This window comes from Hetaerina americana, unplaced genomic scaffold (genome assembly GCF_022747635.1).
Source record: "Hetaerina americana unplaced genomic scaffold, ioHetAmer1.1.p SCAF_103, whole genome shotgun sequence".
Taxonomy (NCBI): domain Eukaryota; kingdom Metazoa; phylum Arthropoda; class Insecta; order Odonata; family Calopterygidae; genus Hetaerina; species Hetaerina americana.
In genome coordinates this window covers 1,196,935-1,216,510 of record NW_027286104.1, presented here as the reverse complement: position 1 = coordinate 1,216,510, position 19,576 = coordinate 1,196,935, and the positions used below count along the sequence as shown (strand labels likewise).

The following is a 19,576-nucleotide window of genomic DNA, read 5'->3' as shown; positions in this document are numbered from 1 at the left end:
ATATCAGTAAGTAAGAAGCTTATGGTGCTAACAGTAAGACATAAGTTAGGTAAGATAATAGTTGACATAGAAAAGTTCCAAGAGGGATGAAAGAATTATATAAGCTGAATTATAAAGAACTTAGCCATACATGGACATACAGGAACATGGCATAGAGGAAGATAACTTAGGTCCAGGTATACTCAATAATGATATACAAAAGGAGATGAAATTAAATTAGGCCATGGGGGTAGACAACATTACTGCAGAACAACTCAAATATTTAGGAAAATATGGGTTGAAGAGGCTTTACGGACTCTTTAATACATTTTTCAGGAAATAATCTGGCCAGAAGACTATGTCAGATCAGTATTAGATCCTATTCCAAATAAGGTAAGGGCTCCATCATGTGAGGACTACGGACAATAAAAGGAAGAGTGGTGTATGCGATACAGTGCGAGTGTAAAGTGTAATATATGTGGGCCAAACGAGTAGGAATTTCTCCACCCCAATCAAAGTATACCATCTTAGGCAAGACCACATCAATGAACAGCAAACACATACAAGATCAACCACGCCTGTGAATTCAAATTACCAGAACTACATGTGTCAAATAACAGCAAAATATTCTCACAATGGCACAATTTGAAATTGTCTGACAAGTAAGAAACAACACCCCTCTTCTCAGTGACATGCAGTTCACTTCCTTCTGTCCCCTCCTTTCCATTAACTTACGTTTGTTAACATTGACCACAAGTGACACGAAACTCTGAATGCTCCCAGGACTTGACCCCTCGACCTGCCTACTGGTGTCATCCAGGCTACCGATGGGCTATTGGTATAGAAGAAATGTTTCAGGATGTATCCCAGCTACTGGAAGAACTAGCCTATTGTTATACTTTCTTTTCTCTTCCTTGGGATGAACTAATGGACTTAAGGGATGCTGCCCAGATAAACATTTATATCAGAGGAATTGCTAATACTTTTAATATCATTGATAACTTACCAGTCTGGAGTCATTGGTTACTAAAAAAAGAGCACCTGGTACGGTGGTATACAGGGAAATAAGGAGCCAACTAGATCGAGAGTTACTCTCTAGAGACTTTGAATATATCTTGGAATGGTGCAATAAATGGGGATTAACACTTAATATAGATAAATGCGCAGTTATAAAATTTTGGAACAAAGGAAGCGAGGAACAGGATATAAACTACAAAATAGAGGGTTCAGTATTGACTACGGCAAATCAAGTTAAATATTTGGGGGTTGTTCTAACACCACACCTTTCATGGGGAGCACATATCAGGACAATATGCGGATCAGCTTTAAAGAAACTTGGCTTCATAAAACGGGTGGTGGGGAAATGTAATGAGAGAGTTAAAGAGAGATGTTATTTTACTCTAGTTAGACCTCATTTGGAATATGCCACAAGTATTTGGGATCCATGGGAGAAAATTTGGCAAAAAGAATTAGATAAAGTCCAGAGAAAATCCGCTAGATTCGTTAAAAATTGTTATGATAAGAACACAAGTGTGACAGGTCTCTTAGGGGGATTTAGGATGGCAACCACTTGAAGTGTGGAGAGAACAAGCGAGGCTTCGACTTTTAGAAAGGTTCAGAACAAACGAGTTTAACTATGACACTGAAGGAATTTTAATGGCCCCACACTACTTAGATAGATCAGACCACAAAGATAAACTAAGGGAGATAGATTCTAATACAGATAGATACAAATACTCATTCTTTCCCCGAACAATCAGAAATCATTATACTAAGAAAGCGAAATCACTTTAGAAATATTGAAAACATTCAATTTACAAGTCGGAGCAAAGTTAAACACTGCAAAGCTGTTAGGTATACTTTAAGGTGCATGTGTATGTAAGATGTAGTTTGAGTGGTTGCATGTGTGTGGGGCGTAAGTGTTCATGCATGAATGTATGCCATGTTTTTTTTGTGGATGTATGATTTTGTGGTTATAGTGTGGTTACTGCACGCGGTTATTTTTCTTTTCTAAATTATGGATGGTGTCCTAACACCACCTGCCACACGCCCTTGCGGTGGCTTGCGGGGTATTAAGTAGATGTAGATAGATTTGACAAGGTGAGATCATGGCTAGAAAATCTAAAATTAGATAAATCACATACTTATGAGTGTGTGTATTGATGGACCGCCATCAATGATAGACAAAGTCATTGCTGCCACTAACTTAGCTTGAAATTTTTTTGGCGCATCCTATACAGAAATATCACTGCATTGTGTACCAAGAGACACTTAAGAAAACTTGAAATTTGCAGGATGCTTTGTTGCCAGATGTGTTGTCTGAATAAAATTAGAGGAAGAGCATTAAACAGACTAGAATTCAGGAAAAACTTTGAATTGTGACATCTAGAATATGGTGAACTTATCCTAAATTATAAGGTTTGCTGGCTTTCTAGCAGTCAGGTTCTGAGTACATTTTGGCAATTGACAAGTTCTATTCCTATTTTTTTCATAAGTGAACTAACAGATGAAAGTACCCTATTCTTTGACAATCACCGTCTATTTGATTTGGAATTTTAAATTGATATTACTAGCCATTTCCGTAATCGAATTTAAAATTACAAGGCAAGAATAAATTATCACATAACTGAGTAGATAGCAAAAATTCAATTAAAATGAAATTAAAACTGATCACAACCCAGTAACAAAAATAAGGATTTAACTTTTGTTCCACATTTGAAAGAGCAAAATGAATGTGCTGCAGATAATAGCAGTTTGACCAAATACAATAGTGGTGTACCCGGCCTGACACAAGATGGATGCAGTAGTTTTCAGAAAAATAGCACTATATTAAAAATTACGTAATCTATAAAACATGTTTCAAGTTTGAAGACAATACGTTGCTTAGTATTTCTTTGGCAGCCACCAAAAGTGATGGTTTTACGGTAACGTGAAAATGGAGCAAATTTGGGATCTTTATGTGATACAATACTATTATTTGAAAGGTACTCAGCCCAACAAATTTAAAAGCTTAACTGGATTTTACTCTGGTTGAGTCCTCCTTTATTTACCACATTTGAATATTAGGTAGCCAAGTTTAAATGAGGCCATAAGAGTTGTAAGATGAGCATCGCATTGGTCGACCAAATGAGGTGATGATGCAAGAAACGGAAAGAAAATCCCAAAAGTAATACTGGATGATCTTTGACAAAGTCCATGAGCTAGCAGACATAGTACACACTTTAAGTAGTACAGTAAATCACGTATTAACTAAAAATTAGGACGAGAAAGCAATGTGCAAGATAGGTGCCGCATTTGCTCACACGAGTAAAACCAGTGTCATGATGACTTTTCAATTGAGTATTTAGCTAGGTTTCACAGCAACTAAGCGGAATGAATTTATGTGCAGTTTCATAACCATGGATGAAACATTGGTCCATTACTTCACACTCGAGATAACAGAACAATGAATGCAATGGATTCAAAAGGGGGAACCGGCTCCAAGGAAGAGGAAGACTGGTTCTTTTGCATCCGGCCAAGACAGGCATTGGCTTTTTGGGAGGTGTGTGGGATATGACTATCTTGAAAGACGAAACACTATAAACGACAAGGATCATGCAAACTTATTGCAACGTTTAAGCAATCAAGCAAATGTGGCCGTATTACGCTAAGAAGGAAGTGATGCTTCATCAAGACAATGCATAAGCTTACATATCTGTTATTGGATTGCCCAAAATTCATGATTTGAAGTTTGAATTGGTACCTCATTCACCCTATATGCCAGATTTAGCCCCCTTGAATTATTTTTTCTTCATTAACTTGATAAAATAGTTGGAGAACAAAGATTTTCCAATTCTGAAGAAGTGATGTCGGCAGTTAATGACTATTTGAAGGAGCAAGACTTTTTATTACAAAAAGGGTATCGAAATTATTGACTATCTTTGAGAGAATTGTATAGACATGAAAGGAGATTGTTGAAAAACAAATAATTTTTTCCAAAATTTGTTTTTTCTTAGTTGGTTTGGGGGCTTAAGGCATTACCTTCATACATTGAACAAATCTAGACATGGGATCTAGACAAATTTAGGATCATTTGAAAGTCATTTTCATTTTTCACTGGCAAAGAAGGCTGCAGACTCACATTTGAAAACTCATTTTCACTCCGTGAACAAAATGTCATGCAGATGCCTAGGTACATACAAATGTAACCAAATGATTTAAAAACAATTTAATTCTTGAAAGTGAAATCTGACAAGGTTTTCTTCGGATCAAGATGTTTCCAATATACTTCATTTCCAGCATTGATTACCCTGTGAACATATCCCAGAACTTACAAAACATGCATGAAGTTTAAATGTTGCTTGAAAACGACATCAACATATTAACGAGCATTTTCATCCCAGTACCTTATTTTCTCATCAATAATGCACGCATTATCTCTACAAAAATGTTCAGATGATCTAAAAATTACTATGCACATTATGTAATAGAAATTAAAATTATATCCAAACATTTACACACCTATGTTCACAATATTTTATAGAAGACTTTCGCAAAAATAAATTAGTCTGGAAGTATGCCTTTGCAATTACTTTCTATTTTATACTTATCTGTTACAGTTATTTCATCTCATTAATCCACGAGAATAAGAAGAAACAAATTATTTCTACACTTCACTTATTTTAATACATACTACTACTCATTCTAGTACCAAGTACTTCGCGTATACGTGAAGTATGATGTATTATGATTACGTATGGATATATATATATATATATATATATATATATATATATATATATATATATATATATACATATATGATAGGATAGATGGATCACTTCAATCCAACAAATGCCACCTGAAGGCAGTGTCAATTCATTCCTGCCATTTACAAATTAAACAAAGAGAGTTGGCCTTAACCTTAAGCAGACATTGAGCAAACCTATTCTTTCACATTGGTTGACATTCCAAATCATACACTGGCCTCTTAGAAAATAATTTTGGCATCCAAGAGTGAATTGCACATTACCAACGCCAGGGAGGCTACTACTGATAGCAATATTTAGTCAGGAGATTAGTTAAAAATACGCATTATGGACAGAAATTTGATCTTCACAATTGCACTGCATATATGGCCATGTTTTTATTTCAGACAAATGAAAAACCAGCCCAACATTTTGCAGAATCTCCTGCATTTTTCACTTAATCAAGTTTCATAAATTTTTCTCAGCAACTACATCTATACCCCGCTATCCACCAAAAAGGTGTTTGGTAAGGGGTGCAAGCACCAGGTGGGTTAACGGAAGGATAGGGGAGAGGAAGTGAAAGGGAATATACAATTGAAAAACCTGAAATAAAGCGCATATTCATACACATGCTGACGGCAGAGTTAGTCAAACACCAAAGTTAATTTCACCCAAAGAATTACTTTTCTGTGGCACGAAAAAGGAAGGCATCGAAGTTAACCATAACCATGTATACGATGGAACACTACCATACCATGACAGGTCATAGAGAACAGGAAAGTAATAAGGGGGACTCCATTAATTTATACACATGCAACTCTCAGTCCCCACCCCTTAAGCTGCATTTTTCTTTCAGGATGAAACCTCACTAAATAACTATGACAACTTTATTCTCGTATTCTAATTCAAGTCCAGGGCAACAATGAAATAGACTGATTAGGCACAGTACCGTCTGCTGCATTCTGGCTGGCTCCTGTAGTATAGTGCAGTCAACTCAGAAGGACAGTGGTAGGACCCACCGGAGGCTGCAGGCAGGTGTGCCTTTGTGTTGCAGGCAGCAGCACAGAGGGCACTTTCAGTTGCACAAGTCCTCATTGTCCTGAAGAAAGGCTCTCAAGTCGGGACGTCACATGCCCACCCACAGAGGCCAGATCAAGATTGGACTCTGAACGTTCAGTGTCGAAATTCCACTGAATGGGAAGGAGAAAATATTTATTACATGGAACAAGCCTTTGCTGGACAAGCCACATGAAACAAAGAAACAGTCATTTCAACCCTTTTGGAATAGTACAGGATTAGTTATGGAAATTACTTTGTTAAATTAACCATCAAAATGAGCTTAATCAAACAGTACATATTCTACTTCAAGTTTAGATGGGTCTGAAGGAAGAACTGTATCTCCTGGCATCACTGTGAGTCCAGTCATCAGGTAATGAAGGGTAGAAAAGTTGACAATTTATAACTTCAATATAAATTATAAATTAAATGGCAGTGTTGCACAGTAATATCTGATATTCATGCAAAGCAAGGAGTTATGTTAGAACCTCTAAAGTCACAAAAAAAGCAAGCTTCACTATTAGAAAGTAAATGTCAGGAGTCGCCTTATGAAGACTAGGGATATATTAGAGACATATTATAAAGGTAGTTTTGACTGCAATGACAAAATAAGAGACACCACAGACACCTTCAAGTACTCACCACTCCCTCGCACAACATTAACTCACAACCATTAAGAACCTGATTAAAATTAACTTATATACTTTTAGTGCAGTTTTTAAACACAGTTATTACACCTAATATGAGATTGTATAGATATGATCATCAGTAACTTCTGCCTATGATGTGAAGAATGTAATAATATGGTTTGTGATCTTCTCAAGCAGCATGGAACGGCTCAAATATTGTGGTGTTCACACTCATTTCAGGACAACTGGCCCGTAGGACATAAGCACAAGCTATTTTACACAACTCGCCACACGACACTTAAGAAAAATTAGCCAAAATTATGGAACACACTCTTATTCATCACTTCAAATTGTATGCGTGATTTTCATGCTTATGCCATGCAAAGAAACTCCAAGCACACATGAAATACACTAACTATTCCGTCATTCAAGTTATTGTAAATGTTTCTTGAATATTACCTCTGTGCCAACAAGAGCAGTCCACGACAGCACACAAATCCTTTAAATGGTAATGCTAGATTAACATTGCGGCATGAATTTGAACCATAAAGGCAACTACTACGCATACATTTCCGCATGATAATGTTAACTTAAGCTTTGAGTTATTCTCCTTATAGCCTAAGAAAGTTATACTGAAACAATAGTGACTCATTCATTAACCCTAATGACTCCTCTATCTATTAAAATAATAATGCCTGGCCAACTTAAAAATGCTGCAGGTACCAATATTAAGGAGAATTATAATTGAACCGCCTACCAGGTGCCCTCGTCGGCGAAACGTCAAGCGGTCACTGGGTTGGCAACGACAGAGGAAATAACCGATGCCAAACAATGATTTCCAGCTATTGTGAAATGCACTGCCGGCCTTTAAGAATGGCAAGTGGTGCAGCCGCACCAGGGCCCCGCCGATTGTCGATTACTAATGTGTCACGAAATACGATCACGGGAGGGATTTTGTGACACCGCAAAGGCCTCACAGAATAAGTCATGCATTGTGCGGATGGTGTTTCCGAATGTGGACCCTCTTACCGTAGGACTGCTTCAAACTAAAAATCAAATTACTTTACTCAGCATTAAGAGACAAACCACAGAAACGCTCTTCCTCAGTTTACATTAAGATTAACAAACCTAATTTAACCGTTACTTTGATTTAAAACTGAAGCGTGGAAGCATTTTAACGCGCGTAATACATTAGCTTTAGAGAACAGAAAATGTAGCGGCACAAACTCTCTCGTGCCAGCACGAAGAATAACTTTCAGCGATAGAAAGCTTGCAGTACCCTTCGTCGTTCCGCGGTTATTAGCCGTCTTGCCGAAACCATAACATTCCCGCCGCTCCAGCTGTATGAAGACCACAACGTCAGGCCTCGCGGACTGGCGGCTGCACAAGACCCCGCTCACCATAAGACCGCCTCCAATTAAATGACATCAATTTCAGAAAACCTTACAAAAAATTCATTATAATACACAATTATCCATAAAAACCAGGACCACAAATTACACTCCACGACTCCAGTGGAACTTGTTCCGCGAGAGTAGGGAAGGATGACTCATACGCATTGCCTTTGGATCTCCCAATTCTTCCGAGCACGCAGTTTTCACCACATATCGTGACAAATTATTACGTGAACATTACTTATTACGCTACATTTCACCAAAATGCAAGTTTACATGGAATTTCCTTGCAAGCAAGTTTCCACTTTAAATGGCTTAATTCACTCCCGTCGTAATTCCCACGACGGTTGACTGTTACCCCGGGAAGAGGACCAAGGGCATTAGATTCAAGATTGCACCGAATTAGAGGATCATGGAACATTCCTACTTTAAACACTAAATACGCACGAAAACAGGTGTATCAACAACGAGGTAATTCAGATGAAAAGTACTACTTTCTCCGTCAAAACAGTAACAATTCACTCACCATGAGACTTCCGTTTACTGCTGCCATGGGAATGCTCAAAACATTACGATTCCACTCGACCATCAATACGTTTTTCGTACTTACACACACCTACGCCGACAGCATAGCAACGTCAGAGTATCTCATCAACCGTTCCTAGAAGTAAATATTACGAAAGCAGGCTGATTTACACGCACGATAGCTTTAGAATTCACCATAACTAATTTACCTGCAAAGAATCGCTAGGTGCAGCACTAACCTGATTTATATACAGCACGCAAAGGCACTGCGTAAGCGCAGGAAACGAATCTCGCAAACGAGCCGGACAAAGACCGTCTTATCATACACACGACCATCAGAAATCAAGATTCCAGGTGCTCTCCGAGGAACGTCCCCAATGTTTTCCTAAGCGGAAATATTAAGCAGTGCGTAACTCCTCACCGTTCGCTTATGGAAAGCAAACATTAGAGGAAAGTCACTTAATTTTGATTTCCCATTTTTACGCGGGAAATATTGAGATGACTCAAACCATACCTACCCTCGGAACCACTTCCCTCAGTTTAACTTTTCAGTGCTCGATGAAAGAAATACGAGGGCGGAGCTACGAGGGGGACCCAGCCAATCAGGGATCACAGCAACTTTTGACTTCTAGCCTCCTGAGCGCCGCTTTCATCCACTCCGCTAACTATGCACTAACCGCAGCGCTTGACTGTCCCTTCTCTGAAAGAACTTGATGGGAATTTTCTCAAGGAGAGTGTGCAACACTCAAGATAAGCTCCCTGGACTGATTCTGTCACCTGGTGTAGAGGCGATATCTTTCCGATTGGATGTGTCCCATGGAACGACTTTGTTTTATGCAGCAATGATCCACCAATTGTTCATTCCTCGGAAAATTGCCCTCTGGAATATCATGCATAGTAGAAAATAAAATTCACCCTCTCCTTCCCCGAATCCTGCCGCCATCCCCAGCCTCTATTCCCCACTCCTATTCCTTTGAGCCACGAACTTATCCAGGTGGTCATGGCTCAGTGCCAGAATACAACTGTCGGATGAGAAATAACGGATCCTTTCCACTTGAGTCACTATGCGGTTGTCGGGAGTATCAAATGGATTGAGTTTCTTGCCTTCATATAACCCTCCCTCCTTTGGAATGGACCCCTTCTAATCAGCGATTCATAGTTACAAGAATTGAGGAAATCGCTTTACACTAGCTTTATCACTTAAATTATGTTTCTGCTGAATTGAAGTACACGACCATGCATACAACTTGTGTATGTTTATAATTTCCAGGCATGAAAATAAGTACAATGAAACATCTACATGCACTCACTCTTCCTCATGGTATTTCAAAAAGCCACTTTGGGGGGAAGGGGAAAACCATACATATTTCGCCGGCCCCAGTGGCGGCGAAGTGACGTCCTCGTCTGCCAAGCCAGAGGTCGCGGGTTCGATTCCCGCCTAGGTGATTTTTCCATACTTAACAAATTTTAAAGTTCATTGTTAGGCGCAACCTGGCTCGTAAGTAATGATAATAACAGGAAAGACCTAGAAATTATACCAATTCTTCAGATCCTCACGGAAATGACACAAATTTACCGATACATTGCCGAACACAAAAAACCCACTCATCAAAAACTATGCGACTATGACCATAATTTACCATCCTTACACAAAAACCAAAAATCACCCTTCAACCTACGCCCACTCCTGAACACTTATTTCCCATGTTGAAATAAACATACAAAAGCATTATTACCAGCAACCAACTCAGTATGAAACAGTAGGCAGGAAGGGCTTCTGACAATTTCCCAAGATAAATAAATTGTGGTCGTGGCATTAATGGGGGAAATATGGCTAGAGGGGTAGCAGAAAGGCCCCGAGCAACCGCTTAACAATGGAGCCAATGCTAGCGGAAGGCTTTGAGAACATCTTCGAAGATATCGCCAAGAGCACATTACTCTTAGCCAACAGATTATTGTAATTGAACAATTTTCCACGCTATAATCCCAATATTTTAAATAAATTAGGGAATTAAAAATTGTGTTTTACATTTATTTTTTAATATGCCAACATATATCAATTAACAAATTTCCCTAGTTACTGCCGCCTTCATCAATCCCTTCATTAATTATAACATCATTATGGAAACTGTCCATAACAACTTCATCTTCAATATTCATTTTACTTCCGCGGAAAAAATATTGAAGATGTTATGGAGAAGTTATTACGGAGAATGCCCCTCTCGCGCATTGGTTTCGCCACTTTTCCGCTCCTATACACACTTTTCGTGATTTATCCTAAATAACCATAAAATGTACAAGTGAACTAAACCTGTTTTAGAGTATAATTCAATAATCTTTAGCTGAATACCAATATTTTAAATAAATGAATCTATATGACAATTATGCCTAACTTACAAAAATACCCTACCTAGAAATTTTACTTACCTTACCATAGAAACTAATGATTGAAAAGAATATTATGCTAAGAACACACCATAGATTAACTATCTAAAAACCTAAACAAGCCTTCAGTAGATAAATATAAAAACAAAACTAAGATCGAACTTGGTCACAGTGCAGTCTCGAGATAGAATGAAACTTTGTATTTTATACTTTGAACTCGGAAACTTTTATGCCCTTTATGGAAGGGGTAAGCTCCATGGCCCAACAGTCGTTTCTGCGCGTGGGCAGCCAGCTTTCAACCAACCTATAACTTCTGGAGGGGGGAGGGAGTGAAAAGTTTGCAATGTTGATGGGATGGAAAGGGGAGTAGAGCTTTCGGTTTCAATCATTGGCTGTTAATAGGGATTTTGTTTAGGAGGGGGATAGCATTGGACGTGCGATTGGGGTCTAGGAGGGGGGAAATACATAATTTCCTTGGAAGTTCATCCTTGCAAGACATTTTATAAATTCTAATTGCTCCAAAGCATCGAGTCTATGGCCTGTATTTTCGAAACAGAGAATTTCAGTCTGGAAGTCACTTCTTTGGTCACGTTCGATGAGGTTCTTCGCAAAGAGTGATATATGATGCTCCTTATTCTTTACTCGTGCACTATGCTGCCTCATCCTTTCTTTAAAGTTTCGTCCTGTTTGCCCAATACACGCAGTGGAACAGTCCGCGCACATTGATTCATTCACTCCACTCGTATTATGGGAACTTTTTCTTTAGCGTGGGAGATCACGTTCTTCGGTATCAAGGTATTACGGCAAAGGGCATATTTGATTTTTAAGGCAAATGCATGAATACCTTTTTGAGAAATATTCCCTTGATAGAGAATTAGTGGTCATTTGCCAGGGGGATCTTTACAAAATTCAGGATTATTAACATTGATTACGGCTATATTTGTAAGTTTCTTACGGTAACGTTTATTTATTACTTCTGGATATCTATTGCTAACTGCTATCGGCTTCATTACGTTACGTACATATATTTGAATCTGACATGGGAATAGAGGCTAATCCGTGCATGATATGCCGAGTGCTTTTGTGCGACGCAATTAATTTTTTTGGCACTCTGCAAGCCACCGCCAGGGTGAAAAAATTATCATTTCCTCCTTTCATATTTTCCTCCAAACAAACTGAACACTGTAGCCCTGTAATAAGCCTGAACGGAAAATTTACTTGTTTTAAGAAGGGGACTACTACTACCATGGCCTTAAGTTCCTGCTACAAAGCCAATGCGGAAGTTTTAAGAATGATCGTAATCACCGAAATACTGCGGATACATGGAATCACTTCCTTGAGATCTGCCGCGCAGCAGTCAACAAGTTCATTCCCAGTAAATTGATAAAAGATGACTCGGGACCAGGATAATACCAAGCGGATGTTAAAGCGTAGCGACGTCAAAGGTTATCTCACGCCAAGATGAAAAACATTAAGGATGATATCTCTCCGACTTAAGAATTGAGATCACTTATTGAGTACAAGATATCTACGCCAATTCCAAGAATGAATTTCGGAAAGCATTCAGCGAATTCAAAAGGAAAAGGTTAGCGGAAACTTGGCAAGAGAATCCGAAAGTAATTTAGTAGTACCTCAGAGAGGTTCAAAGAACTAAGTCAACTGTTTTTTTTATTCTAGCACCCCGAAACCATTACAAAAGCTCCTAAGCGGAGGAAGGCTGGAGGGGAGGAAGTTGATGGCCGGTGAGGGGAAGGGATGGTAGGGAACTCAGCTGCGGAGGTCACCGCCCGGGCGAGGGAGCGAGAGAGCCATGCCCAAAGGAAAACAGCTGAAAACGTGGCGCGATCTTTTTTCGCACGGCTTGCAGTCGCTTGGCCTCCTCGTGGACGTCGAATCCACGTTAATTAGCGGAATGATTGCTACCACAAAGGAGTACACAGCAGAATCCTCTCGGGGCTTCGTACACGGGCAGCTTAAACGATCGCCGCCGCAGCGGATACCATTTCGATTTAAAAATACAATGGTTTTTAGTGTGACCGACGAGTTGTCATTGGTCACACTGGGTCGGTTCATTCGCTTTCCGGAAATCTGAAACGGCGCCACGAAGGCCCGCAAAGGATGGAATTCCCGCAAATACGTCGCTATGGACTGTGTTTCCGCAAGTAATCGACACGTCCCGGTCGGATATCTAGCAACTTCGCGAACCGTTTTCGATATCAGACGGACGCGAGGGTGAGAGTCAGCGGACCGAGAGCACGGGGAGGTCAAGCGAAAGCTAAGGACATGATGAAAGGCTTCTCGATCGAAGGGAGGAGACCTCGGAGAATGAATTTAGGGTGCAGGTTTGCCGGAAGATGGTAGGTTACGCCAGGGACTTTTAGCTCACGAAGGATAGCCGACACTGAGTTTTCAACCTCCGCATTGCTTCACGTGATCATCGCCGAGTTTATGCCCATAGAATGGGCGATCAGGGGAGTAGACCAAGCGCGCAAATTTCTCGAGCATTTATCTCGGACCACTTGCTCGTATCAGCCAGCGGGCAGGCCGGGATTTTTCCTTTGCTTGCACCCTGAGAGGGCGCCGGTGCTGAGGATGAAGGAAGCGGGGATGCGGACTGGGCCCGGAATCGCCGAAAGGGTGGCCAGCGATCCAATCGTATAGGAACCCCCGCAACCGTTCTCGCGTTCAGTACACACACGTCTGAGGCCGCCAGGTGCGTAGCGGGTGGGATATTCGAGCACAGCAGGCCTTTTCTAGATTGAATTGTAGGTCAAAAATAAGTCTTTTTTGCCAACTTATTTAGCTTCAAATGCAGTGAGGGTCAGTGAAAGCAATACGTAGTTCACACGAATCAGGTAGCACCGGGCGGAAAATTTAACCAGGGTTTCAATATTAATAAGAAGACGATCCTCGATCAAAATTCAGATATGTCAAGGAAACATTATCTGTATTGTAGTTAATCGCCGACGTTTAAAAAACGAAGTCCTGATATTGGTTTGGAAAGCGTTGTGGTTAGAAGTCTTCAATGCAAAAGCATTTTGCATGAACATCTTACAGGCTACCGGATAACCGTGGGACAACGATAATTCAATACTAGAACTAGACTAGGCTTCTTATCCCAACAAAATGATCGCGAAGATATAATTGGTGGAGATTTCTCTGTCCCTCTATCTATTGAATGGAGCACATATAGTTTTAAAACGGGTGGTTAAGTCAAAGATATCTATTCTAAGAGTCGCTATTGAATTCTTTACGTTTAACTCCTTGCATCAACTTGTCACTTCACCGCCTAGGGGCGATTATATTCCTGATTTGTTAACAACGAACATTACCGACAAATTCTTCACTAGAGAGACCATAAAAGGAATTAGTGACCACAGGGTAGTGAACGCCAAATTTTCGCTGCATGGGGTCCGAAAGAAGAAGCATAAAAGGAAAATTTACTGGTTTCAAGAAGGGGACTCAATGGCCTAACGTGCGTGCTACAGCGTCAATTAGCAAGTTTTACGAAAGATGGCAATCATCGCAATACAGAGGATACGTGCAATCACTTCTTACACTTGGATTTCTCATTTTTTTACCTCTTGGAATGAACAGGATATGTTATGGCTGCTATTTTTTTAACACTATTTGTTAACCAAGACCTTTTCAATGAAGATTTTATCTAAGGTACAAGGTTTAAAATATCTTGAATGAAATGGTTTAATTTTTGTAAAACTTCTAAAGTGAGATGCTAATTATTAATAGATTTTTTGGAAACACGCCATGGTCATTTTATTTTTGTACTAACTGATACATACTTAAATGCACTGGTGCTAATATATAGATATTGTACAATTTATGCAAGGTTACCCATTACCAAGAGGTAAAAATCATTAGAGAGAGAATGCCTTAAGTAAGTTAAGAGGAACTAAAAAATCAATATTTGCATGTTTCTCACAATGAACTACTAGACCTGAGATTGCAAAAATGAGGCATTTTTTCTAAATATCATTGAAAACACTTGGGTATAAGTTCCCAGAATCTTTCTATCTATGAGCAGATAATTCCTTTCAAAAACTTTCACAAGCATTCATGTACACAATCATTCTTGATAAACCAGTGAGACTTGATTTCAAAACCCTGCTGTCTAGACTCTCCAAATGTATACACATTTAAATCTTTCCTTAAGTGGGAGATGTTCAAGATCTATTAAAGAATTGACTCTCAGAGAGCATTAAGTACCTGATACATTAATAGTTGGGAGACATTTGGAAGATCATAAAATATTTATGGCAGCTTTTTCTCCGGTGCAAAATAAGGGAATTGGTATTTTCCTCACTAATAACAGTTTGCGAGAAAGGGATTTCAAAGGGAGCACACTACAATGGACATATAATATTTAATAGCAGATATGAACTTTAGATTATGCTTTTCACACAAAAAATGAAATATTTGTTGCTTACTGGCATGTTAACTCCATGACCACAATTACAATCTCAAAAGGTGCCCTGAGTCCACTCACAAAACTGTAAAGGCCAAAACAAGATGACTAAAAAAAGGGCCTCAGTCATATTCTATATTCCATCAGAACTAAGGAATAGCAGGATCTCCATGATCATTAGATAGGTTGCACCAAATCATTGCCAGAGGGCAACAATGGTGGTGGCCACTTCCTGCAAGTGCACTGAACACCTGCACAGTTAATTCCTGGAAATTGCCCATGAGTGCAACTGAAAAAGACACCACATTAACTGAATTTGTTCCAAATTTGGTGCTAGGACTAATAGTAGATGCACTAAGTGCACGTACTGGAAATGGTGGAAAGCAAAGAAGTTTTCAGTGAAGCTGTCCATTTAGGAAGTCTACCCTAATCATTACAATTACACACTATTAACCATGCTGCAGTAAGTGGTGAAGGAGAAAAATTATAAAGGAACACAAAATGCAGTTCAAAAACTGTGTTTATAAAAGGGGAATACTCCAATTCATACTCATTCCTTTGTTCTATGTCTTTTCCCTTTCACTACTCATCTTAACTCCCTTTTTCCCACATAGACCTCGGCAGCCAGGGACCAAAGGCCAAATAAGTCACCTATCTCTCCAATATACAAACTTCTTCTGAGTGGCATTCATTTATTCCACCCAATATGTCACATTCCGCAGTGCATTTCACGCACCCTGATTGTTCATGTCAGAATTTACAAAAAGTAAAAAATTTACAATATTTCACAGTTTATGAGGGTGCCTCGATAGCTTAACTGGCTCAAGCACTCGGACAGACATCAAGAGATCCGAGTTCCAATCCCGGTCAAGGCAGATGAATTTTACCCTCTGAAATTGTTGCATTACAAGAAGTACTTGGATCAGACAGAGATTATTAAATTATTTGGAAATTGACACTTAACAAGAAGATATTTGCATTGCCACATTAAAAAATTAGAAGGTGCTTGCATATCAACATTTATTCATCTCAGAATCCCTTAAATTCATCATCACATGGCAAAAACAGTTGCCTTGTTTCCGTACTCTGAAGCCAAATTTCACGAATTCTGGTTAATCGCCTGGCATTTTACAGGTCAAGGCTACACCCATGTTATACCCCTGGCCCACATCAGATGCAGCCTGACTCTAAAGCACACATTTGAGTAATAGAGGTGCATATTATGGGTGTCCAGGAAATACCTCCAGTAAATGCCCTCTCCCAAAAACATGAATCAAATGAATACATACTGATTGCACTCGTGCTTCTCTTTACTGGGAAGGTAAGAAATTATTTCTTCCAGCCATTCTTATCTTTCATAAATTCTACAAATCAGACCATAGAAGAACCTCTTTCCTTCACAGTTTCCTAAACCCTTGGTCAGTTCCATAGGGATGCTACTTATTCCCAAATCCTTATTCGACTTGACCTACTTTACCCCCATTTCTATTTCACACCAAGAATGCCAAGAGATGTCTTTTTCTGTAAACCTTTTAGTTTTTCTGACAAAGTATTATGGATGTGTATTCAAGGTAGTTATCAATGCAGTCACAGTAATTGTGCACATTTTTCAACTTGTATGTTGGCACATTTAAGTATGGATTACAGATGTGATCAACTTTTAATTCACCAGAAGAAGTCATCACAATGATACACAATTATTGATTTGTGTGATCAACCATGGAAACATTCTACTACTTGGCGATGTTGGAAGGAACATGAATACATAAACTGATTTGCTAATAAAAAGGAATTGATGTTCCAAATAAATATGAAGCATAGAATTCAACGTGTAAATGCACATGATTACTTTACGTTTTTCAGATGAAAACATATATCTTTGTTTTTCTCCTTTTGCAATTTAACTTGACAAAATAATTTATCTCTTAAGGAGTGTTTAAACTTTTTATTTCCATCCCCCTTCATTGCTTAAGTTCATGACTGCATTTTTTCTCTAATGCTAGTTAATTTTCATTTTAGCCTTTAAATCAGAGTTATCAACTGTTTCTGTAGTATTAACTCCCAAATAAATCATACATAACATTCAAAATTAAAACTGAAGGATTAGGTGATGCAACTGAGCCTTATGAGGAGTCTTCACAACACACTGCTCCATCGAAGCATGTACAAAATGTGTTTACATTATACACTGCAAAAAGTTGTCATTGCATACACCAAAGAGCAGAGAAAAATTAAAAAAGTGACACTGAAGCAGTGTTGTTGCCATCGAACCAAGCCTCTTCCTCCTTACTCCTCCTCCCCTTTTACAAGCTCCCTATCTCTACCTCTTCTCACTCTACATTATCCAGGAGAAATTCCAGAACCATACCACACCAAGCTCAGAACCACGGGTTTGACTCATCTCTGCTTTACGCTTTACCCGAGGGCCCAGCTACACCTCTTCCCCACAACTGCCTTCAACTTCCATGCACCTCTTCTCACGTAGCTGCCTGCATTGGATGAGCAATGCTCGGCAAGGAATCATGTGAACCAGTCCCGGGCCAACTAAGATATACACTGAAGCTATCAAATCTGGCACTCAAAAATAATAAGAGATGGATGTCAACATTGTAGGCATGGTTAATGAAAAATTAGAATGACAAGGTTGCATACAAAATTTCAGTGAGATTATTTACTACCAAGGAATTTCTCAATACTTTTAATATTGAATATTCAGTCTCTAACGGAAGCCCTAGGAAATGAAATAGAAATGGCTATGGACAATCTCAGTGCCCCATGACTTGAGCAAGAAAAAGGGAAGAACCTGCAATAACATAAAAATGCTAATTACAACAGGAGAAGCAACATTGCGGACTCCTAAGACGTCTTTCAGTTTATCATCAATCATCAGAGGCATCATAGGACTCAGCTGAATCCAACCCATACCCAAACTGTATCACCCCGAAACATTTCTTAATACTGTCTGTCAGTGGCTTAAGGTGAAAGAGATTTCCCAACCTTAAATAGACCACCAATTGTTTTCAATTGACCATGACTAAAGATAGTTTCAGACAAAGATTTTTGTGGACTTCTGATAGTTCATGCAGGTTCATGGGTTTCTTCTATCCTGATATAATGTTGACAATGCCGTGGAGGAAAAAACTTTAACCTGTCTAAATATATTTATTTATTTTATTTTAGTACCCTGTACGCCACTGCTAGGGTGTGTGGCATGGATACAGACCAGACTAATTTTGACCAGAATGTGACCCTACCGCTGTCTGACAATGTTCTTCTGATCCCTTATCATTCATGGAAAAATCTTTAACCTAATCTGTTGTACACTTTATCTCTCTAATTTTACTGACATTATCTCTCCTACCGTAGTACGATGGCGGTAATAATACAGTAAACATATGTTGGAGCATGCCACTTTTTGCAGGTATTGCTGATTCTTCGCGATCGGAAGGACCTCCTGTCCTCAATGAAAGCCAGTGGCTATCGGTATAATGTTCCATCCTTAAACAGATTTCATAACTTAAAAAGATAGCGAAAACAAAAAGACATATCCTTCAAGGCCATTAGGAGATTACATAATAGAGGTTGGAGCACCAGCGTGATGATGCGCACATCTTGACTGACCATAGACTAAAAAGCTAGGCCATTTAGTTCACAGAAAGAAGAATAGAAATTCATTTGGACTTTGATGGCAGCAATGACAGCTTCAGCCACAAAAAACCCACAAGACATAATATAATTCTAATGTCATTTCAATTATCTAAAATCTTCATCAAGTTCTCTCTACCTCCTTGCCCTAGAGCTTAGGAATTTAGATAGGACTTTGTAGCCAAAGTTTTTGCTACATTGAAGGACTACAGCATTGATTTTCATGCTTGTACCAAAACCGATATAATATTGCTGTTTAAGCGGAATGTGCCATTGAAGTAGCATAAATATAACCCATGATTTTACTCCCTGCTTTTTGTAAGAATTTTAATGCTTAAATTTATATTTTGCATGCTTTTTAATTGTTATACCTGACTCTCCAAAATTAAACCCCCATATAGAAAAAGTTTAACAGCATATAAAATATACAGTAACTCTGCACTTGTTAGAACTGAGTGACACAAGTTAGTTTCTTTGCTTCTTCCATAGAATTTGATTCAGTCTCTCAATTATAATTCTTAGTCCTTAGTCTAAGCTATCAATAAAATGAGTAAGAGAACACCTACACTGCGTGATGGTTTTACAAACAAAATAATGGAGCTAAATGATGAAGAGGGAAGCATTAATGAAACAAGCTGACAATCAGCGGATGTTTTTCTCTTTCTGTGTCTGTGAGAACGGTTGTGCATGCCAGTGAAAGACCAGCAGGGTTTCCTCGCAAATTACAATGATTGTACGAGAGATCTGAGAGCAAAACAGAGAGTAAATTGGAGGATGGAGGTGAAGAGCATGAGAGTACCATCCAATCTATTT

The 19,576-nt window shown here is 39.0% G+C and overlaps 1 protein-coding gene across 1 annotated transcript in view; it reads right to left on the bottom strand.

Annotated features, from left to right (window-relative positions):
- Positions 1-5,797: 5,797 nt before the first annotated feature.
- Positions 5,798-19,576, bottom strand: part of LOC139700513 (uncharacterized) — a 55,734-nt gene continuing 41,955 nt past the window's right edge. Inside the window, exon 2 of the mRNA XM_071599072.1 lies at positions 5,798-5,896. Coding sequence (XP_071455173.1) covers positions 5,798-5,896 — 99 coding nt within the window. The remainder of the gene's footprint in view (positions 5,897-19,576) is intronic.